Genomic DNA, 23756 nt, shown 5'->3' with positions numbered 1-23756 from the left:
CGCTGGCCACTGAGGGAGGGGTTTCTCATTGCAGGCAGAGAGAGAGAGGTCGTTCATTGTGCCCAGCCCTGCTCAGCACAAATCAAAGGAAAGCGGCTCGAAGTGGGTCCGGTCTTACAGCAGGGACACACACTTGACTGGAGGCTACCCTAACAGGCACTCACACACAAACACACACACACACACACACACACACACACACACACACAAAAAGCTGTAGATATGATGCCTGTTGCTTTCTGCGTACTGATCTTCCTCACAGGTAAGACTTTGTGTTCTATGAAGATGTTTGAGGTGTGTTCATGTGTTTCTTTCCGCACTCAATTACTGTAAGGATGCTGCTATTTATGTCCGGCAATTACGGTTCTGTGTGACAGCCCAAGACAAATTTCCCCAAGGGACCATAAAGTATATCTTGATCTTGAAGTTCTAATTGTGGATAATACTATACGTTAATAAGGACTTGAAAAAAACAAAGATTGAAAATGGGGGGACACAGCTAGCTTGGCCCTGTTCAAAGGTGACAAAATCCACCTACCAGCACTTCTAAAGCTCACTGTTTTATTTTTTTTTCTTGTTTTTTTATTATCTGTACAAAAGATGGACAATTTATGGATTCGTGAAGGATTATGTGGCCGACTATTTCTTGGCCAGGAGCAGTAACTTCCAGTTCACCGCATAATGTTTCGTAGTACCACAAATCATCGTTTATTCCAACTTTGGAGTCTAAAGGGTGACTTGAGGTAAAGTGCTACCAAAGGGAGAAATAAAAATAAAGCAGCATGAATTGAATGTAGTTAAATTAAATATAAAGCAACAAACCGACAGCTGCAAACTAAGAGGCTGTATAATGTTCAAAGCCACACAAAAATTGAAAATTTTTATATACAGGAGACTGAGCTGTAAGGGACGTTAACGTATTAAAATTTTAAGAAAATACTTCTCTCTGATAACTGTAGATTGGGTGTCCTCTCAGAAAGTGTGCAGTTACCAGGACGTTCTGGACTACCTGAACCTGACCACCGATAGCAGTGTGTTTAAACTGACCCGGCCCGTACTGGACCACACACACCCCACCATGGTAGAGCTGGACATCATCCTCTACGCCATCCTGGCTGTGGTAGGTGCAGCATTAACTGTGCTGGTGTGCAATTCATCTGCTGAATGCTGCCGCGCAGCTGATCGGTTCTGACGCGTGTGTGTTTATTCAGATCGAGAAAACACAGACGTTCATTCCTTTTGTCTGGGCAACAATGGTGAGTTGACTGAGTGAATCTTTATAGCTTTTCATTCTGATTATTTAAATGAAAAATGTCCCCTTACATCAGTAGACACTTCTTTACAGTTGTGACTCTTTAATGCTCTGGTTGGTCAACTGTCATTCTGTAGTTTATTTTAAATTTGTCTGTAATGCCGTCTCTCTCTCTCTCTTTTTTTTTTTTTTTTTTGGAAAATTCACCTTTTAATTTACGGCAGATGTGGAACAATGAATACATCTCGTGGGACCCCGCTCAGTTTTGTGGCATAACTCAGATTTCAGTTCCCAGGGACATGCTCTGGAAGCCGGACCTCTTCATCTATGAGATGTGAGCCTGCAGCACACACAGACATGAGGTGTCGTTTATTAAAAGATGCGCGGAAATAGTCGGACATTTTGGGAAATACGCTTAACATTTTAAAATACACCGTCTCACATGGGGGAGGCTTTGGCCTTGGTAGCGCTACTCCAGGTGTGTTTTGTTCTGTGACAGACTCAATACTCTCACATCCTTGACAAATTACACATTGTTTGAAAGCTCTAAGTCTCCTGATTCTATCTGTGCAAAGTATGTAAGGATCCCAATATCACCGCAATAGCTGGGGACACAGAACTGGTTCAGACGTGGCTATAGCTCTAGTGTTTTCCAAACAACAGGTCCTACAGGCCTAATATTCCCTTTTTTATTACAAAAAAAAACCCAGCCAAAAAAAAACGAGAAAAAAAAGCCATACATTTCTACCATATTTGTTCCTCTTTAACTTTGGTTAAGTGTCTCTTATCCTCATTCTAAAGTTTTGGTTGTTAAGTCTAGAGAGTTATTTTTCAAAGGAGATCAGGGTTCTGACTGTAATCAAAAGGGTTAAAGAACTGTAAACTTCTTATTTTGGGTGAGTTATTTTCAGGTTTGTGTACAAAAAGGTTGGCGTCTGTTAAGGGGTTTAAAGTTGTCGCTTTCTTGCCCAGAGTTTCATGAGAAGATTGAAACCGCTCCTACTCCAATTGCATTAGTGCAAACATTTAGAAAACATTTAGAATAATTGAAATAAATGCAGTGAATTATTCCGAGGTAAGGTTTGGCAGAGAATGGGGGCTATTTTTTAATTTTTTTTTTTTATTGTAAAAAAATTATTTTATTGTACATGTAGCTGTTTAACGTTAAGTAATTTAATAACTTGGTATTTGCTGATGCCACACATTCTGTGAAGATATATGACTTCACTCTGTGCTCACTTTTATTAACTCACACACAACAGCTTTCATACTGTTGTTAGGGCAGCAGTAAGCATACACATTACCTTGCAGTAGTCGCAGGAGGAAGTCCCTCGTCCATTGATTCAGTTCGTGATTAATGTGAAATACAGTGTGGTTTAATGCTCTACAAACACACGTTGAAAGGACTGTGCGTGTGTTTTGTCCCAGGATACAGAAAGATGAGTCGCCTCAGAATCCCTACATGTACATTTCCTACGATGGAGTGGTCACTTCCGAAGAGGACATGAAGGTGGTCAGCACCTGTAAAATGGACGTCCACAAGTTCCCCTTTGACACGCAGAGATGCAACATCTCCATTGGTTCTGCAATACACTGCGGTGAGGGAGGGAGCGTGTGTGTGTCCTACTGACTGTACTGAAGTCAGTGCTGTGACCATGGACGGAATATAAGAAAATTGGCCCCTGAGCACCGACATTTAAAAGGCCCCCAACCCCTTTGACTTTTTGTGTCTCTTTGTAGTCATTTTGTGTGTCTGTAGCTGTTTTGCGTCATTTTTGATTGTTTTTTGAGTCTCTTTGGTTGTTTCGTGTGTGTCTCTTTGTAATCGTATGTCTCGTTGTAGTCATTTTGTTTTTGATTGCAGTTGTTTTGCATCTCTTTGTGGTTATTTTGAGTCTCTTTGTAATCGCTTTGTGTCTCCTTGTAGTTTTTTTTCATGTCTTTTTTGTCATTTTGTGTCTCTTTGTAGTTGCTCTGTAGACTTTTTCAGTAATCCATCCAGGGTTGTGACCAAGATGCTTTTATACCCACTTTCACTCCCCTTCTTCTCTGACTGCAGTTGATGAAATTCGGCTCCTTCCTTTCTCCAACTCATCTCGGGCCACACAGTTTTCCAGAGAGGTGATGAAGACTCAGGGAGAGTGGGAGTTCCTCCAACTGTCCGTCGCCAGCTACAATTTCACCTACGACAACAAACAGTGGGAACATCTTATATACACTGTATGCAACCTCGAGAGAGATACAGAGGGGTGACAAATTACAGGAAAACCCTGAATGAATGAACAGTATATATATATATATATATATATATATATATATATATATACATACACATATGTATGTATATATATATTTATATGTATTTGTACTCCTGACACCTGGAGTACAAATCGAACCATAACAATCCGCAGTGGTTTTTCACTCCAGAAATGTCTATTAGTAATTTCTGTTGTCATTTGGTCGATTTATCCTGACCCTTCAACCTCTTTTACTAGTTTACCATGAAGAGGAGGCCACTCCTCCACGTCATCAACTTCCTGTTGCCCATCCTGTTCTTCTTGACTCTGGATCTCGCCTCCTACTTCATCTCAGAGCACCGGGGAGAGAAGTTGGGCTTCAAGGTGACGGTGTTGCTGGCCATCTCTGTCCTGCTGCTCATCCTGAACGACATCCTGCCCTCCATGTCCAACAAGACTCCAGTCATAGGTACAACACCCTGGACTAGACTCCAGTTTAAAGGAGTGAAATCCACCCAAATCAGGGACTATTAACTTGGTAGAAATAGTTCCCAGATATCTCAAAACCTGGACAAATCAAACCAAAACAATCTGCATATCTAGATATTATCACTGTGAAGAAAAAGAATATGGTCTTTGTGGTTTGGGTGAACCCTTTAACTGGATTAGATTCACACAGAAGGGAGCACCAGATATCAGAACAAAAAGTAGTTATTTCCTGTTTCCTCCTCTCAGCGACCTACTGCATTGTGATTTTTGCTTTGATGCTGCTCAGTCTGCTGGAGACGATCTTGGTTACGTATCTGATGGAAATAGACTTTGGCTCCCACGATAAGCTCGAGCTAAAGGACAACTGGGAGGAAAAACAGGAAAAAGTCAAAATTGACGACTGTAACACAGGTGAGACACAGGTTTCAAAAAACAAATTGTCAAATGCTGAAATATTTCTCATCTTAAAGACACTAAAACCTAATTTTCTCAGTCAGCTTTTTCCATGCACCTGTCAGATTGTAACAATATAATGATCCAAATAACTACGAATGTGTTTTACTGTCTGAGCCTTGAGTCTTTCATATTTAGTCACAAATATTTAATAAAATAGAAAAAAAGTTTGAAAGCAAGTTTTCCAGAGTGTTTTGTATGCAGTATACAGTAATTATCTGTGCATTTATTCTTGCGTCAATCTTGCCGTGTGTTTTCAGAGGAGAAAAGACGGACCTGCTGTTCATGCATCTGCAAAGTGTCCGACGGTGAGCGGCAGCATGAAGTGCTTCCTCTGGGTGACGAGGTAAGGGATTATACATACAGATGCAGTCTTTACATGCAAAATCGTTAAAATCTGGGCTCTTGATTCATTAAAAGTGTGTTTACTTGTCCTTTTTTAACATTTTGATCTGTTCAAATCCAGGAGCACCCACTTTTCCTATGATTTAGAGGAAGAACACTGTTGCAAGACCACTTCTTTTTTCTTTCGGATTTTTAAGCAGTATCGTAGCATTTTTACTATCCTCCATGCTCTGTAATGCTTCTTTCTCTGTCCAGACTGTTATTTGGGTAAACTATTTCTTACCTGCCACAACTACTCATATTAATATATCTGACAACAGGAAGTTAAAGATCGTGCAAAACCATGAAAGACCTATAAATAATAGATTGAACAGTACAAAGGGCTAAATAAATCATCGCCACCTTTATCCTGCCAGGCGCTGTGTTGGCCAGTCAAATACATACAAGTGACTTTGAAGCATGAGTGGAGTATTTCTACAGATTACCTCGAGATTGACACGATGAAAGATAAAATAGTTGCTACTGTGGTATCTCTCCACAATTGTCAGCCAAAGGCATTGGAGACATCAGTCAACACTGTTATGATAATGCAGCCAAATTCAACATATTTACACACGTTGTACATCTTAAGATACCATATTTCAGCCTGTCGAGAAGCAATGACTTGTCATGTAAAAAAGTAAAGATACTACATGATAACACGTATAAGAAATGACACAATTTTGTCTACCTGAATTGCGATACGTTATCATCCTCAGCGGGAGAATAAACCCACTCTAACACGACTCTGTGGGCGCATGTGTGTGTGTGCAGGTCAACAACACGATTCAGTCACGAGAGTCCCCTGTGTTGCTGTTGATTCTGGAGGAGCTGAAGGAGCTGCAGAAAACTCTGGATCTGCACCTCGGCTCCAGAAAGGAGGGAGGGAGGTCCATCCAGTGGGCCACAAGAATCAACAGAGGTTTCTTCATTTTCTATGTCACCACTGTGTTACTGTTTCTATTCCTCATCTTCAATGAATGGAACAGTTAGACATGTAAAATAACACCTTGTGGCACCTCAGTTTCTGTACTGTAAGCCCTCTGTGTGAAAATATGATTTATTAATGTATTTGATGGAGCCGATCACTTCCCAATTTGTCAATCTGTCATGTTGTTCTTTTTAAAAACAGCCTGTATTTGTCTTGTTGTGAATCTACTTTCTGTGGTTTAGCTGAGATAATTCGCACTCCAAACTTCAATGAAGAAAACTTCACTGTAGAGTCCTGCCTAATGCATTGCCTTTGAATCTGATTGTTAAAAAATGTGTAATAAAATATTCCGTGTCGGTTCAGAGCCACAGGATAAAGTAAAAACTAAATGTTGAAGAAAAGAATGGAAAGAAAAAAGAAAAACAGTGGCCTCTTCAAATGTACTGGAATCTTTGACAGCAAATGTAAATTTATGATCAATTTGTAGACTAAAATAAATAATAGGACTTTAAAATGTTTTCAACGGAATAAACACACTTACCACTGACTAGTTTTAAAAATCAGGATTTAAAAAGTCTTCATCATAGGTTAAGCCACACATTCATCAATAGTTGCACTGATGTAAAAGCCAAAAAAAGGCTGATGTAATATTATAAATGAAGGTGCAGCTGTGTCTAGTGGTTTATGATGTAGGAGATTAACAGCTACCCCAAGATGCACCTCGATGCGGTCACGACCACCTCCTAAAATCTTGTATGCAACGTGACAAGAATAGAGACAAATTGAATCTAATGTAATCCAATCAGTGCAATCAATTGGAAGAGATTAAAGAGGAAAATTTACTGCTTCCAGTTCAAATCCTTCACTTTGACAACATTGTTAAACACACACAGAGGCGCACAGACCCGCTGACCTCACTGATGTCATATCTTTTTACACTGTAATTATTCATATTATCTCCTCGTTCAGACAAATACATCTTTCCCCTCTTTTCCATTCCAGTCCTCTCTCATCTCACAGCCCATCGGTCACTCAGGCTTTAAACCAATCACGTCTGTCCTCACCGGCCTGATATCCTGTATGTTATTAACAGGCCATCAAAAAGGAGGCCGGCTGTTGGTTTTGTCCGTCATAGCGTGGATGGGGTGTTATTGTAGCGGACACGCTCGGTAACAAGAGGGGGCAGGGGTGTTTGTACCACTCATCACTCAGGCTACGCGGGTGTCTATAAGAAGTATTTGCTATCCCTGTTTTCACAGCGCCTGATACTTTTTTTAGTCATGCCTGCTGGCATGGCGATTGGTCCACCACTTTGGTCAAGACTGAAAGATCTCAACAACCGTTGGATGACAGACATTCGTGGCCCTGAGAGGATGAATCCTCAAGATTTTGGTGATACCTTAAATTTTCCTCCAGTGCCAGCAGCAGATCAAAGTTCTCACTTCACTCTCCTGTGAAATATCTCAACATCTGCCTGATGGATTGGTGCAAAATTTTGTACAGACATTCGTGGTTCCCAGATGATGAATCAGAATGTCTTTGCTGATACTCTGATGTTTCCTCTAGCGACACCATGAGGTTCACATTCGTGGTTTTGGAGGAAATGTGTCGAATGTGGAATTGAAATAACTTTGGCGATAGGTCTAAATTTCAATTATCAAATATTTTGGTTTACGACCAAATATCTAAATATATATAATATCATTATAAAACTAATGACATTAACATTGGTCTAAGGTGTAATTGTGTTTAGCAAATGTAATAAGCAAATGTTAGCATGCAAACACACTGAACTAAGATGGTGAATATTATACCTGCTAAACAGCATGTTAGCAATGTTAGCATGCTGTTATTAGCATTTAGCAAAACAGCAGAGACTGTCCATCCCAGGAAAAATAACTGCGACAGCAAGTGCTCCAAAATCACATTTGTTTACATTCAAGCTATTAAGCCCCCTAGTAGTGGCCATCGCAGTTATGACAGGAGCAAATGGAGGAAGTCAGGTGACATTAAATCTGTTCGAAAAGTTCGGGGATGGACTGATAGGTTGACAAAACATCCAACTTTAACATAGGAGAATGACTTTTTTAAGAGCGTGACCCGGGTCGTTCCCTAACCTTAACCATTTGTTTATTATTGTCACCAACACGACTTTTTAACAGATTTCAACAAGACTAAATTCTTAGTCTTGTTAAAAGTTATACATCAGTCGGTCACTGCAAGACACATAATCGGAAATGGAGGCACCTTTGACAGATCCCACACTTTACAACAAATCTAGCAGAGGTGTCAAATGAGAGAAAATAGTTTACTATTGAATCATTGTATAAATTCTTCACCAGCCGAGTAGACCCTTGTCCAAAACCACAAAGTTTCATAGTTTGAAAAATAACCGAGTGTCTTGTTTTGGCACGATCAACAGAAAAAAGACTTTAATTATATGAAAAGGTCCATGATGTTACTATTCATGCCACCATCATGGTAAGTACAAATCACTACAGTAGATGCTCCTTGGACTCTGCTACATGTCATTGCTATCATTCTGAATTGTTAACTTAACAAGGAATTAAAAATTTCCAGCAAAATAATTAGTTGTCCGTCTTGTTCAGTTCGTCAAATTCAAATTGGATCCCAACAGCTTCCTATGACAGCGTCTTGGTGCGACCACTAGCTGGTGTGCTGTGCTTTTTGCACATAGCCATGCTCTTTTCTAGTACAAGGGAAGCAAGAGCTGGAGAGTAGTGCTGGGAGGCTCGATAGTTGTTTTCCCTCCGTACGCACTGGGTCAGGAACTGTATCGAGTATTTCAAGTTTTCGAGTATTGGGTGTTGCACACCTTTCAGGCCATACGAGTGGAGGATAGACTAACGTGATATGTAAATAAACAGCAAACATCAATCAAAAAATGACATACAGCTAGAGATAGATAAAAAAAAGAAGTTTTAAATCTAGTTTTATCTGTGGCTAGCTGTGGCTATCTCATCCGCTAACTTTTGCTTTAACTGTCGAGCTGGTTGCGTCTCTGGTTTTTGCAAAGTCAAATCGCAAATTTTACGAGCTGATTTCTCAGATGTGTTCCCAAAGAGAATTCATTTTAATTCACGTGGCTATCAGTGTCCGTCTACCGCTATGTGTGTAGTAATGCAGATCCAGATTAAACCTTTCTGTGCTCTCCCTGAGTGGTCTCCATATTAGATTTTAAACAGTGATACTGACTGACTCAGTTTTGTGTAATTGATAATGTTTCTCTTCCCACTGAGATTTTGTGGAAGCCAGATCTTGCTAATATTGCTAATATTGCTAATATTTGTATTTCTTCTCTTCTTTCTTGCTTCTTTCTGTCGTGTTTTCTTCCTTTTCCTTTCTTTCTCTCTATCCTTGTCCTTCCTTCTATCCCTATTTTTTCCTTAATTCCCCACCCTGTCCTGTCCACCAGCCTTTCAAATTTCTTTCCTGTTTTCTTTCTTCTGTCCTTCCTTCAATTTCTTGTCTTTTCTACTTCTTTAACAGATCGTAAATATAGCAATCCGTCGGCAGTTCTTCTTTTCCTCAGTTTTTCTTGAGTACAGTTTCCTGCTTATTACTTGAGTAAACATTTGACTTGTTTTCCACTGAGCAGATTACCTTGTTGTTAGTACACAGTTTTTTCAGTTGTCCTTTCTCAGATGTGCAGGAGCAGGTATATCAACCACCTGAACCTTAAACGTCATTTCACAGATCAACATGAGGAGGAGATCTGTCCTCTACATTGCAAACTTCTTGCTGCCCATCCTTCCTGTTTCTGGACTTGGCCTCCTTCCTGATCTCAGACAGCGGGGGCGACAAGCTGAGCTTCAAGGTCACGGTGCTGCTTGCTGTCACCGTGATGCAGCTTATTCTGAATGAAATCCTGCCGTCCTCGTCAAACCGGATTCCACTTATAGGTAAAGAAGCTCAGGGTCTTGCATTTATAGGACTGTACTTCATAGTAACAGCACATATACTGACCCAGTGTGTAGTTATCTATCTGCATTAATGAAGCTGCGTTCTCCCTTCAGCGGTCTACTGCATTTGCTCTGATGCTGCTCAGCCTCACGGAGACGATTTTTGTCATGTATCTGATGGAGAAACACGCTGCACCCCTGGGCCACGAGACAGAAAGAGACCGAAGCCTGAGTGAGGACTGTAACAAACAGGGCAAAGCAAACTTTCACAAATGTCACGGAGGTGAGACCAGGAGCCAGTTGCACCAGCTGCTCGTAAAATCAAATTAAGCTGGGGACAGCAAACGTACACCGAGAGCGGTGCAGTGGAATTAATCCACACATCCTTGCAAAAATGTTAGGCTCTAGAAGCTTGGTGATGTGGTGACTACAGGCTACTTGTTGAATTGCTGTAGCTGGTGTTTGTAGTTTTCATTATGTTCACCGTTGCACCATTTCGTGCACGAGGGAAGGCAAAGCTGTCGCGGCTAAAGAGCTTGCCAACGGTCGGTCAGCAAACTCTGACCTTGCTACCTTGATGGCTTAGCCGAGGGGACAACACAATAAGTTAACACGGTTAATTCAAAAGACGCATTTGTACCATCGACACCTGTCTCACAACTGTCTGCAAACCGTTTCTCTATAGCAGTTCATACTCTGACAGAGGAGGGTTAAATAAAAGTGGATGGAGCGACACGGCTAATGAGCCGCGACTACTTTCTCCATTCTTGTGTAACAGCTTCCACTGGAGAAAAGCACTGTTAACTTCAGTTTGCAGGCCAAAGAGCAATTTCGCTGCTCAGCTGCAGCAGACCCGACGGCACAGAAATGTACCCGCGGATGCTGATTGCAAAGCCTCCGCCGCCGAAATCACCGCCGGTAACTCTCACACAGTGGACACCGGCTCTGTTAGCGCCCTGAGCACTTAACAGTGGCTTTATTTTTAATGTCTTGCCCTGCGGTAGGATGCACATGTCAAAATTATGTGCTCTTAAAAGCCTCGTTTTCCCACATCCTGGTTTTAGCAAAGCTCGACAGGAAATGTGTAGTATGCTGTTCAGCTATATTTAGTTCTTCCATATATTACAGCTACTGAATGGCTGTTGTTTGCATGTTGTACTCAGTGCTACATCTACATCTAACCCATGTACGCAGTATGAACTTGTGACTATATACTTGTATGTAAAATTCTAGTCTACACGTCTTTGCCATGTAATGTGGACAATGTATCATACATGCCATCATACATGTCTAGACTCTTGCATGAAACTTTTGAAGTTTTACAGTTGTGAATAACAGTTCTGTGATCTGTTCTATGGACTGACTTTGAAAACATGCATCAGTCCCTTTGTATTGTACAAACAATACAAATATACAAACTTTTTAAAGATTTATAAGAATCTGCCAATTACATTAACAGACTCAGATACTCACGTAGTATATTATTCTACGCAACACAGCCAGGTTACCTTTTACAGCTGTGTAGCTTTTTTCTTTGGTAAGCCTGCCAATTTGGGTCAAACGCTGCCAAATATCCGCATCATTAATCTTAATATCCTAGCTCACTCATATTTGCACCCAGAGACTGGTCTTTGATCAGTTTTTCAAGTCAAAAACCGTGTCTATCTCTAGGACTACAGCTTTTTGTCCGCCTTCAATCAGAAAAACACGATCAGGGGCCCTTGGAGATACAGAACAGAACAGGTCAGGGGAGACATCAAACCGTCCTGGCATCAGATGGGAATATTTGTAAATGATTACATTTATTGATATCACCTCTCTGACAGCAGCAGTAGTCCAAGAGGTTCTCGCGTGCCCTGCAAAATACTCTCCTCCCAGCCCCGCCAAGGTAGACGCCGCCTTACTTAGTCCTTTCTTCGAGCAAATTGGTGTCGAGTGTTTTGCTAAAGGCTCTGCCGTGAACCTAAAACTTTTCCCATGCATGGTCGGGAATGGTTGAACGAAAAAAGCCGAGCAGCTCCTCCACTGAATTCGTTTACTTGGGAAACTAAACAGCAACAACAGTTGCGGGATGTAAACTGGTTTGGTTTGATGATAAAATCGATCTGCCCACAGGCGGAGTGTTCAGGGCAGTGGCACTTCCCGGCAGCTTTGCTGCATTAAGTGTGTCTATATCCTTAGACTAATGAGATTTAAAAAAAAAAAAAAAAAAAAAAAAAGGGCTAGTCAGAGCCTGGCCCTCTTCCAGTACAAGACTGTTACATTATTACAGCAACAAACGTTTCCATACAGGACGGAGAGGACGGGGATGCTCATTAACCTCTGCAGGTTTCCTCTTTCTGCTCCTCAAAGGTAAGCTGGCACGATTCTGTACGAGTCGTTCAGGTGTACTCAGAGAAATCTCCTGGACGTTATTGTACCCTAGGTGAGGTGTTCCACGGGCGCCTCCTGAAGGTCTGACCTTTTCATTATTTTACCACAATTTTACACTACTTTCTTATTTCAAACTTAACTTAATTCGGCTTCGGTCAACTCCTGTTCTGTGGCATGAAATCAGCATCATCTGTCAGTTACTAGATGGACCACTAGTCCCTGTTATGTATTATCCTGGTTTTAATCACGTTCAGGATATGATACGGAACATAACCTGATTATTCGTGTTCCCGTCTGGGTCTAACGTTGGCAGGTTATTGTGTCTTTGATGCCTCTACATCACAGACAGTCTCAGGTGTTATTGATATGAGACTTTCACCTATGTCTGTCCTGGGCATGATTTATTTATGATCCAGTATTTATTTGAATTTTTTTTCTTTTTTTTCTTCATTATACAACCAACAGAGCACACTTTAGGCATACATCAAAATCCGTAAAGCCATTTAGGTATGTTTTACAGCCGAACAGCTCAGCCTTACGAAAAAATAACATGCTTGTATCCTACAGGGTTTTTTTTTCTATGGTCCTATATTTTCTTTAATAGCCACAGAGGGAGGATGTCAGTGTGAATCTGTTGTGGCAGGAAGGTCTGGACAGGATTTAGAAACTAACTAACCTCAGTTTTCACAAAATACTGAACCAACAGCAACACTTTAAAGGTGTGGCTCTGCTGCTAGATAACACTGAAACAGACGCTGTTCATCCTGTTTGCATCGTTCACTGCTGCTCGCTGTTACATAACTGAAACTAACTGCTATTTTTATATATTTTAAGACTTTCTTTGAATAAGGGAGACATATGTATGGGACGCCTACATGGTACCTACCCAGCTGATTTACCCCGGCGTGGATCATATTTTCATGTTTGCACGGAACATGAGTCACCTGGTTACCCATATGTGATTCTGAAATGAAACAATCCGTACAACATGCGACGCCCTCTGAGGAAAAACTGCCCAGAAAACCTCTTTAACGGGGGGAAGAAAATTGGAAGAAACCTCAAGAAGAGCAACAGAGGAGGGATCCCTCTTCCAGGACGGACAGATATGCAACATTTGTCATCTGTACAGAACAGAACAACATAGTAAATTTACCCTATGGACAATCAGGATGACAAAGTTATAGATAGATTGCAAACATACAGTTGGGTCCAAAAGGCTGAGGGAAGAGAGAGAGGTCCCAGGGTGGATGATGGTCCAGTATAACTTTTAAAAGTAGGTTGATCTGAAATCGATTACCAACTATTTCTTCCTCCTCTCCGGTGCCCGTCCAGCTGGTGGTGCCCTAGCTCACCTGTTCCTGCATTATATGTGGTCTCAGTTATCCCAGCCCGGCCCCTGTGCTCCTGGCCTTGATTTAAAATACATACATCTGGGCAAACGTATAGGGGATGGATCTCAAATGGAGAGCCCTGTTTAAACTCAGATGACTCCAAAAAATTCTCACATTCAAAAATCATTAGTGGCCTGATGAGATAAAACCCGCAGTCCTGCCAACGCCCAGCTTGTAATGGCCTCTCTGTGACCACAATCACTGGATAGCACTGCAGATGTTTGGGAGCTGGTGTTTTTCATGGTTTGATAATAAACTTAAGAGGCATTGGATTCTCACCCCCAGAGATGAATGTTTGTCATTCTTTCTAAATTACAAGTAATTAAAGAGACACACACAGTAACTCTGACGTCAAGACAAACACCAGGGCTCTGAAGTTCTAATTCAAAAGTAAAAAGCATGGGAGTTGGATTTTATTTATTTTTTTCTACCTTTCAGTACCTTTTGTACCTTAACTCTATGACAGAGAATGCGTCTTGATGTTTTTGCTGTAGATCGGCTGAACTTTAACTGGGATACAGTGGATATTTTATAAACATTTTTAAAACTACCTGAACCTGACCTGAAACAAGGATCCGTACTCCATGTTCCAGCCCCTTAAACACCATAAAAATGAAAACATACGCATACCTCAAAATGGTAATATATTCCATCCTAGATGATCCTTATTTTTTTCTTTTTAATGATAATGATTGAAAAGGAGGATATCTTTTGGTCGTTATATCTCCTTATATCATGCTGTGGATGGTAGAGCAGGCCGAGAATCAAAGAAGGATTTTTTCCTACTGATAATTTTGATAAGAGTTTGATAAGTATCGGGTCTACACTGCCACACGCGGCCTCCGGCGCAACGTTTGGGGAGAGTTTAGCTAGAAGCGGACAAGCTAGCAAGGCTATTGAAGAAAAACCCACTGACGTCTTTGGATATCTCTGTCTGTCCCGTGGTGCTCATGAGGAGAAATTTTTTACACCAGACTCACGGGGAAATGGTTTCTCAGCAGTTTAAATAGACGTGGTCCTGCGGTAGCGTTGTTTGCACATTTTACACATCTAACTACGCTATTGGCTTATGACACGAGTCTGGTGACATTATAAAGCTCTGGTGATGTATATGCCTTTGATATGTAATATGCCCAATAATACGCAAATAAATTGTAGTTAATGTTGCTGTTTATTTGTTTTATTTTTTTGTCCATCCATTATACTAAGCATGAGGCCGCGTGTTAATTTTCGTACAACATGTATTTTTTCCTTAATGGGTTGAGTAATCTCATGTTGTCTTTTTAACGGGGATTTTCCACTTCTGCATCTGCATTTAAGATACTTTATGTATTAACATGATGGAATAAAAGTCCTGTCATCTGATTCTGAAAACACATATTAGACCTTGTGCAGCTGAAATAAACAATAAAGTCAGTCTTGTGTGTTAACACTCTCCACCATCATGATTAAAAGTTTTTCCCCCAAAAATCTTCCAGACTATTGTATATTATTTTATAATCTGTATTTATTTATTTATTGCTGTGTTTTGATGTGGTTTTTTTTTCATGGCCATCAACTATCTATTTGAGATTATAAATGTAAATTTGGCAGGAGAAATTGCAGTTTGGGTTTATGTCATGAATTTTGAAAGGGTGAAAACCTTAAAATGTATTGAATTTGATCTACGGAATGTATAGGATCCATAAATATTCATTTTAAATTTTCAGTTGTTAAATTAGGCCACTTTTCATCTGACCGTTTGGGTATTAAAAACAAAATCATAAATATATCAAATAGAGCTACTCTACTGACGTTTCCAACCCAAATCTATATTGATATGATCAGGTTTATCCCACATAATGACTCCTGTCTGTTTCTTAATGATCTAATGTGAACATATTAGCAAACGCCGCGTCCTACTGCAAGCTTCATACGAACGTCGTTCAGCATGATCACACATGGAACAAGGATCAATGTGTGAGATAAACCTTGGCTGATTCTATTTTGAACAGAGGTTATAATAGTAACTTCGCGGTCTCCAGGCTTATTGTACCCCTCCCTCTTTACCAAACCTACAAATACCAATTCAAATACCTCGCACAAATACCTTTTTTACCGAGCTGCATTCACACATACAGAAACTAAGTAGTAGGCAGTCTCTGGCCTCTCATAATTCTTTAGGTCTGTGGGTGTGTTGATCGCAAAATGTACACACTCTTCTCCAACTGGACAGTTCTTTTCAGGCTTTTCATGCAGCCTCTGTGTTTTTTAAACACGATACGTGTACAGTAGCTAAAAGTGTTTTAATACGATGGCGCATGTGTTGGCAAGAGCCCGATTGACCAGCATTGTGGCGCTGTATCTGGAAACTGGAGGTGGTCCCCGCTCCACGAGTGGAGCAGAGAAGTCAACAACTTTGTGCCTCTGTTTTTTCTGTGGGAATCAAAACTCGCACGACTGGCTCAGTCTAGTTGTAGCTCGCACTGTGGCAGAAGACGTTTTGCATAACGTTAAGCTTTTCTCAACTTAAGGCCGTCCCTGGTTCCAGCTTTTGTGTCTGCGTGTGTGAACGGCCTGTAAGTTTGCTGGTGCGCCGTCTTCTTCACCTCATTATGGTGCACCGGGCTGTAATGGGCTCATTACGGCCAGAGGCCAGAGGGTGAGAAACGCAGTTTCCCTCCAATGGCCACAGGGGCAGCATTGAGCTCATTCCGCACTCGAAAGCAAACTTCAACAGTCAAAACAAAGTTCAGATCTATGCTTCATCTGGAGTGTTTTTAAACAATATTTTTCGGTTTTACAAGATAGAATGCTTCAGAGGATGAGGACTAACTGGTTTGGCAATTACTCGTCTTGTTAACCTCCCCACTTCCATTATAGAGCAATGCACAGCTGCCTCCCTGAGCTTTTCCGAGGGACCTTCCAATACTGTGTCCCGTGTAGTGGATGAGACAGTCGAGAAAGGGCCCACATGAGCTCCAAATGTGTTTTCAGTATTCTTGTAAAACATGTAGTCTGAGGTATCTGCAGGAGTCTTCTCTGGTTTTCATTTTGTACCTTTACTTTTATTTTTTTATGCCTTTAGTTGAAAGCGCCAGTCGAGAGATGACTGGAAAATTAGGCTGAGAACGCGAGAGTCGCTACAATCGTCCTGAGCCGGACTCGAACCAGGGATCTTCTGTTTCATGGTCGGCGTCTTAAACCCGAAAGTCAGCAGCCCCCTGCTCCTGACCATTTCAGTAAGAACATCGGTACCACTTTCTGCTGCTTTACAGACCAATTATAAAACCGTTAATAAGAACAACTTTTGGGTCGCCAGTGCAATTTGCATTTCAAGTGCAAAGTGCTGGAGAGAAGGATTTTCCACAATCTGGCAACCCAAAAGTTGTTCTTATCATAACTCAACTACTGTATAAAGCATTAGTAAATGATGTATCAACCATTAGTAAAGCCAGTAATTACACCTTACAGACCCTTTATAAATGGTGCCTTATCAGAAAGTGGTACCAAAAAATCCAGTCAGCAAACTTGATTCTGCGCGACAATGGAAGCAAACAGTAAAGTGCATTTGGTTTGACACAAGTATGAATCTTGCCACAGTGTGGAGAAAACAGCGGTTCCCACTGTTTCCTGCATTTGATGATTCAACTGTTGCATTACAGAGATTTAAAAAAACAAAACAAAACAAAAAACGAAGGGTTGGTCATTTATTTGCCCTGCCCTCTTCCAGTGTAATATTTCTAGACAGCAGAGAGGGGACAGGGACACATTTGCTTTACACACATCTCTCAGACTTTGGTTTATCACTGGCCCTGAACTCATGACGCTCGGCGGCTTCGTCTTTCTGCTCCTCCTCACAGGTAAGGTTTCAGAGTGACGTTTGTGACTAATCGAGAGCGATGTGGACACTGTTTCTGAAAAAAGAGATGCTGCTGAATTGAATTTTTGGTTTTTTTTTTCACGCTTCATGTCGTGAGCTCCACAAAATGACATCCATCCCCCTTTCAGCGTTCTGGGATAGAGTCAGAAATCTCAGACACAGATAGCTCAGAATCTGGATTAATAAACTATCTGGAGCTAAGAGAGAAAATGTTTTTTTTTTTTTTTCTTTCGTAGTTGGAGAAGCGGATCATATAGCTTATAAGCTTATTACAGCTTATTATTTAATTAGCTCAAATGGAGAGCCCATTTAGACCCAGAGCACTGTGAGAATCATTTTGCAGTCTGGTAGATGAGCCGGTACACCACATGTCTGCCAACATCCATCTTCGACCACAAGCACCGGATATTATTATTGCAGAATGGTGTGAGCTGGTGTTTACTATGGTCTGATATTGAAAGACTGATAAAAAATTCATTATCCTCATTGGGGCAGAAAGCTTTTTCTGTTCGGGGATCGACATACATGGAACTTCTCACCAACAGAACTCAAAATGGTTCATAGAAACTTAAACTGAAACAGTTTTTAAAGGTGGTTTTACGGTACTTTTATTGTATATCATTGTTCATTGTTCTGTACATATTTTATTTTTGTTTAATGTATTTTGAAGGCCCCTCTGGGGAGGGGCATTGCAAATTATATTAGGCTATAAATGCTGTGATGTGTGGCATGGGGTCATGCTATATACATGTCTCTATTTGTCTACAAACGTGGAGAAAGTGCTGCTGAAGTTCAAAATTAAGGCACGGAAATCAGCATATTTCCATCTTTTTCTAGTGATCGGCTTTTTAACCTCATCCTCTCTCACACACTGAATGTGTCTTGATGTTTTTAGCCGTGGATGCGGAGTCCTCTGAGACTGTGTGTGGTTATCAGGATGTTTTGAACTACCTGAACTTAACCAAAGCCAATGAGCTGTACTCCATGTCCCGGCCCGTTAAAGACCACAGACAGCCTACGGTGGTCTCCCTGGATGTTCTGCTCTATGCCATTCTGGATGTGGTAAGTGTTCATTTTAGTTTTGGGTACCGTTTTTCTCTTACTTAGCAGGATATCAACAACTTGTTAGACGTGTTAGCTTTGTGATGTTTCAGCTGTGTTGGTTGTGCTGCCACGTTCCCTGGCTGGAAACGTTTTCACACGTATTTCTTTGCTTGTTTATAGAGAGAGATTGACCAGACATTCATCCCTTACGTTTGGATTTTCATGGTGAGAAAAACATCACTTGAATTAATCCTTACTTCTCAATCTGTTGGGAAATTAAAATTTCCCTCCTCCTCACTTTCCCTTTTATTTTCTTTTAATTTCTGATTGTATTTCCTAAATTTCCCCCTTGTTTTCCTCTGTAGTCCTGGGAGAATCAACACATTTCATGGAATCCCAGAGACTTTTGTGACATCGAAAGTGTTTCTCTCCCTACTGAAGTTTTGTGGAAGCCGGATCTCACTATTGAAGAGATGTAAGTGTAACTGTGTGTTCATGCACTCACAGTCACAGATCCACTTACAGACACAACTGTAATTGGTCTTAAGGGCCTGATGTTACTGTTACATACTGTGATATATCTTGATTGTCTATCTTAAGTGTGTTTCCATGTAAATGTAGTGCAAATTTATACTGAATTTGGAGAAAACTGGCAAAAGATAATGCCAATCAACGCGTTTCCATCCACCACCATTTTCTTTTATCGATACACCAACTTTTCCACCTCAGCCAATCGTACAAACTTTCACTTTGTGTTATCCCCATTTTTAAACAATATCACGTCTCCCCCCTCTCAATGACGGCATCACAGAGCGGGATTGCTGTTGTTGTTTTTTTTGTGCAGCCTGCTGCACATGTGTATTAGTGTTTCTCCCACTTGTCCCACCCGCAAGTTCCCGCTTGCGGGCCCATAGAAGTTACACTGGGATGCCATCACACAGTCACACACTCACACACACACACACACACACACACACACACACACACACACACACACACACACACACACACACACACACACACACACAGACAGACACCAACAAACAAAATTCTAGGCACTGGGAAAGTTTTACAAATGTAAAACCTTCATGGATTAAAAATTCATAATACACAGAGTAATAGTTGACCCTGTTTGCAGTTCGAGGTGTCCTGTTGATGTCTCTTATAAACCGGTGGTCTATGGGGAAAGAAAAGAAAAAAAAAATTGGCAACAAGGCTCAGTGGTGGTGTGGTATGATGTACCCTCAGAGCCATTAGCCTCTCCTCAGCATGAGCGTCTGCAGTCTGTGTCGGTGTGATCATCAGTCAGTGACAATTACTTCTGGAACTAGTTTCACAGATGTGAAATGGGTTAGAAAATGATCCTCAGTCCATCTCCAGTCCAAGACCAGGAATTACTTTCTATGACTTTACATTTGTTTACACGACAATGGCTATTATTATATTGCCGCTCTTTTCATACAGGACAGAAAAGGACAAAGCCCCTCCAAGTCCTCTTCTCACTATCTTCAGTAACGGTTCAGTCCTTGTCCAGAACGACCAGGTGCTGGTCAGCACCTGCAGGATGCACGTCTACAAGTTCCCCTTCGACATTCAGAGCTGCACCCTCTCGTTCAAATCTGTCATTCACTCTGGTGAGCCAGAGTCACGTGAACACACACACGCCACCAGACAACAGCGCACACAATAGATTCCTTCTTTGTTAACCCGCTAAGAAACCCTCACGGTTTTATTTCCATCTCCCGCCTCAGAAAGGGAAATACAGCTTGTTCACGACTCCAACTCCGCGGAGGTCACAGAGGACTCTCGCGAGGTGATGCGGACCCAGTACGAGTGGCTGTTCATCAACATGACGGTCACCAACATGACTGTCAACATGTTTGGCTCCAAACAAGATGTGGTCATTTACACTGTAAGTGTTTCTGGCTACAGATGCATAGAGGTGAAAAGTTTCTATTTACTTAAGTACTGTACCTAAAGGATATTTTCTGGATTTTTCAGGTCCGTCTTAAAAATCAATTCTGATGTTCCCATATGTACATGAGACTAGGTCTTGGTCACTGTAACTAATCCTACTTTTCACACTGGCCCCGAGGCTGTGTACTACATGGCTGCTGCAGTTCAGCCATTCTCAGATATGCAGGAGTAGGAAGATCAACTAACGGACATTTAAACCTCATTTCACAGATCAACATGAGGAGGAGATCTCTCCTCTACATTGTAAACTTCTTGCTGCCCATCCTGTTCTTCCTGTTTCTGGACTTGGCCTCCTTCCTGATCTCAGACAGCGGGGGCGAGAAGCTGAGCTTCAAGGTCACGGTGCTGCTTGCTGTCACCGTGATGCAGCTTATTCTGAATGAAATCCTGCCGTCCTCGTCAAACCGGATTCCACTTATAGGTAAAGAAGCTCAGGGTCTTGAATTTATTGGACTGTACTTCATAGTAAAAGCACATATACTGACCCAGTGTGTAGTTATCTATCCGCATTAATGAAGCTGCGTTCTCCCTTCAGCGGTCTACTGCATTGGGATTTTTGTTCTGATGCTGCTCAGCCTCCTGGAGACGATTTTTGTCATGTATCTGATGGAGAAAGACGCTGTACCCCGAGACCACGACACAGACAGAGACCGAAGCCTGAGTGAGGACCATGGGGACGAAGCCAAGTTCCACAACTGCGACAGAGGTCAGATTCAATGCAAAAAAATGTAACAAATAAGAGGGATGTTTATACATGTTTATGTTTATGTGGACATCCCCAAAGACGAAGGAAGACACCTGCAGCCTGTTGGACCAGCTTGAATGTACTATTCATTAAACGGTCTTATTTTAAAAAGAGAATGTAATCTATGCTATCATGTGTAAACTAGCTAATATTTGACATAAAGTGCGTTAGTCTGTACTATTATTCCCCCATCGTAACAATTAATAAAGAAAGACTTACACCAGCTTGGGGGAGGTATAGATTCTGAATTATGTCTTAACTCTATGTTGTAACTTTCTTGTATTTTAATTAACCCCGTCTTTACTAAGTTATAGAGAAACTCCCCCTCTACAGTCAAACCAAGTGTCACAGCATAGGTCGGTTAGTTTCAAGGTGGAGGGGATTTAAGTACCACGAAGCCGTGTGGCTGTACCAGGCTAGTATTTGGTAGTCTTGCTAGCTTGGTAGTCTTGGCTCTACTTGTACCGCAGAAGAATGTAAACAGTGAAAAAGCAAAACTGGAAAGTTAGTGAAACACAATTTAAAGCTCTTAATCAACCCGCTGCTTAATCCTTAACCTCTATTTAGTTCCGCCAAATTTTGATCAGAACAATGTAAAAACTTTATAATATGATTTGTGATCATCATGAAAACAACGATGATGACAAACAAACCGAAGACTTTCAGCGAGCTAACCAACCTCCAAAATGTGTCATTTTATCCGTCATGAACATTAATACCAACCAAAAAAGAATTTGAAAACCACATAAGCAGCTCTTCCAAATAAGTTACTGTTCGGTTCCTGCATTATAGTTCTATTCCCTTTGAATTCTTTAATGTGTGGTACTGTTGCCCCCATCAAAACCTCCATCAGCTCTGTTCTAATCGCAACCAGGATTATCAAAAAAGAATGTACAAACCGAACAACAATACATATTGACACAAATAAAAAGCGGTCTGAGCGGTGACGTCCATTTACACACCGTCGCGCAACTGATCTGTACACAGTGCAAATACAGAATGCAGGTTTTTAGTAAATGTGCTGTTTCACAAACACGTGATGTTAGTCGAACTGTTCTCTATAGGGAAACATTTAGAGAGACTGGAGAAAAAAACCCCCACAGCTGTGCTGGTGGTGGTAACTGTTCACCCTTCTTTTAAATCTGGGCAGTGCATATGGGCAATCCAAACCATTAATAAAAGTTGCAATATGGCTGTTAAGGCCAAATGACCGGCTTATGCAGGTGTGCCACTGTCATCAAAAAAACAGGTGTCGCTTTAGATTTCAGTTAAGAGGGAAGGACATCTCATTTCTCTAAAAATATGTTTCCTTGACTCCTCTCTCCTCACATCTTTCTGCATCCGTCCTTGCGTCTTTAAAGGAAGGGACTAGGATGCGAGGAAAAGACACAAGGGAAGGGAACGTGGATGCAATAAAGGAACTGGGATGTACCTTGAGCTTCATTTGAACTGAGCCGGTGCGACAGGCGACTGGTCAATGTGTGCAGAAGCATAGAAGCTACTCTGATATAATTTAACCGTGTGATGTCCACCTTCAGTTACTTTCGCAATGATCTGAAACAGGCACAATTAGCTTATAATACACACGGGTTATTTATATAATCTTAAGTATGCAACAACCATCTTTTATGTCTCATATGTCCTTCCAGAAGAGAAGAAATGGAAACAGTGTGTGTGTGTCTGTGATGTGTCTGCTGACGAAACGCCAACTGAACCACTGAAGGTTGGGACTACATTGCATTTTATATGTGCAACACACATAAAAAACAAGCAAATACAAAAACATTGCAGGTTAAATCGAAAGCAAACGAACTGAGTTACAACACAATCTTTCGTCATCGTCAGCATACTGTACACAAAAAAATCTGAACGTCGCATGTCACAGCTGGCAATGATACTTGGCTCAAAATCGCGCTCATTAACCTCAGTCTCCAAAGTGTCTGTTCCAGGGTAGCAGCAGCCAACTGACGGAGGAGTCCCAGGGCTTCGAGAAGCTCCTGCAGGATCTGACGGAGGCGGTGAATACACTGACTCTGCTCCTCAACAGCAGGAAGAAAGACGGAAAGCCCGGCTACTGGACCAGAAAGACTAGAACAATCAACAAAGTTTTCTTCATTTTCTATGTCATAACCGCCAGTCTGTTTTTATTCTGTATGTTCTTCAACTGGAACAATCCACAATAATCATAGTGCTACATATGATTAAGATATAGTCCAAAACTTGTTATCATACAAAACTGCAACTTATATGTGTGTATTTGACATGGGCACAAACCTAGTTAACACCTGCCGGTGGCACCAGCTACAGTTTACGTAAATCCTTCACTAAGTTCGTGGTATAAAGTCCCTCTTAAGTTCTTAGTAACTAGTAGCTAGTTTCAAATTACTGTTTTACTAAATTGGGTTGCACCAAGTCTTAGCTAGTAAATAATAAATGTTACACGGATTAGTGGGAGGGAGATTTGTTTTGACAGCCAGTACATATTCTGCACAGAAAACCTACAGATATACGCAGTGCACGAAATATACACTCGGTTACATCTACACACATACATTCGTGCCGCTCAGCTCACGCGGATACATGTTAAGATCTGTACGACAGTGTCAGTGAGGGCAGTTTGTTTGAGGCTGCGTTGGCAGGAGGGACAAAAATCCTACCAGCTCGTGTCCATTTTTAAAGTCCTGTATCTATGGCA

At 41.2% G+C, this 23756-nt stretch overlaps 2 protein-coding genes across 2 annotated transcripts; both read left to right on the top strand.

Annotated features, from left to right (window-relative positions):
• The first annotated feature begins 225 nt into the window (after positions 1 to 225).
• Positions 226 to 6174, top strand: LOC120794667 (5-hydroxytryptamine receptor 3A-like). The gene is made up of 10 exons (XM_040135911.1): positions 226 to 262; positions 960 to 1120; positions 1212 to 1256; positions 1477 to 1586; positions 2681 to 2850; positions 3312 to 3472; positions 3748 to 3958; positions 4225 to 4389; positions 4692 to 4777; positions 5590 to 6174. Exons 1-10 carry the CDS (start codon positions 226 to 228, stop codon positions 5806 to 5808), a joined length of 1365 nt encoding a protein of 454 aa, XP_039991845.1. The 3' UTR covers positions 5809 to 6174.
• An 11061-nt stretch (positions 6175 to 17235) lies between these two features.
• LOC120794666 (5-hydroxytryptamine receptor 3A-like) lies at positions 17236 to 23244 on the top strand. The gene is made up of 10 exons (XM_040135909.1): positions 17236 to 17275; positions 18191 to 18357; positions 18520 to 18564; positions 18705 to 18814; positions 19804 to 19973; positions 20091 to 20251; positions 20527 to 20737; positions 20852 to 21022; positions 22711 to 22784; positions 23011 to 23244. Exons 1-10 carry the CDS (start codon positions 17236 to 17238, stop codon positions 23242 to 23244), a joined length of 1383 nt encoding a protein of 460 aa, XP_039991843.1.
• The last annotated feature ends 512 nt before the right edge of the window (positions 23245 to 23756 follow it).

This window comes from Xiphias gladius, chromosome 9, assembly GCF_016859285.1.
Source record: "Xiphias gladius isolate SHS-SW01 ecotype Sanya breed wild chromosome 9, ASM1685928v1, whole genome shotgun sequence".
In the NCBI taxonomy this organism is placed as follows: domain Eukaryota; kingdom Metazoa; phylum Chordata; class Actinopteri; order Istiophoriformes; family Xiphiidae; genus Xiphias; species Xiphias gladius.
The sequence above is the reverse complement of the archived record's forward strand: the minus strand, read 5'-3'. Positions and strand labels throughout refer to the sequence as shown.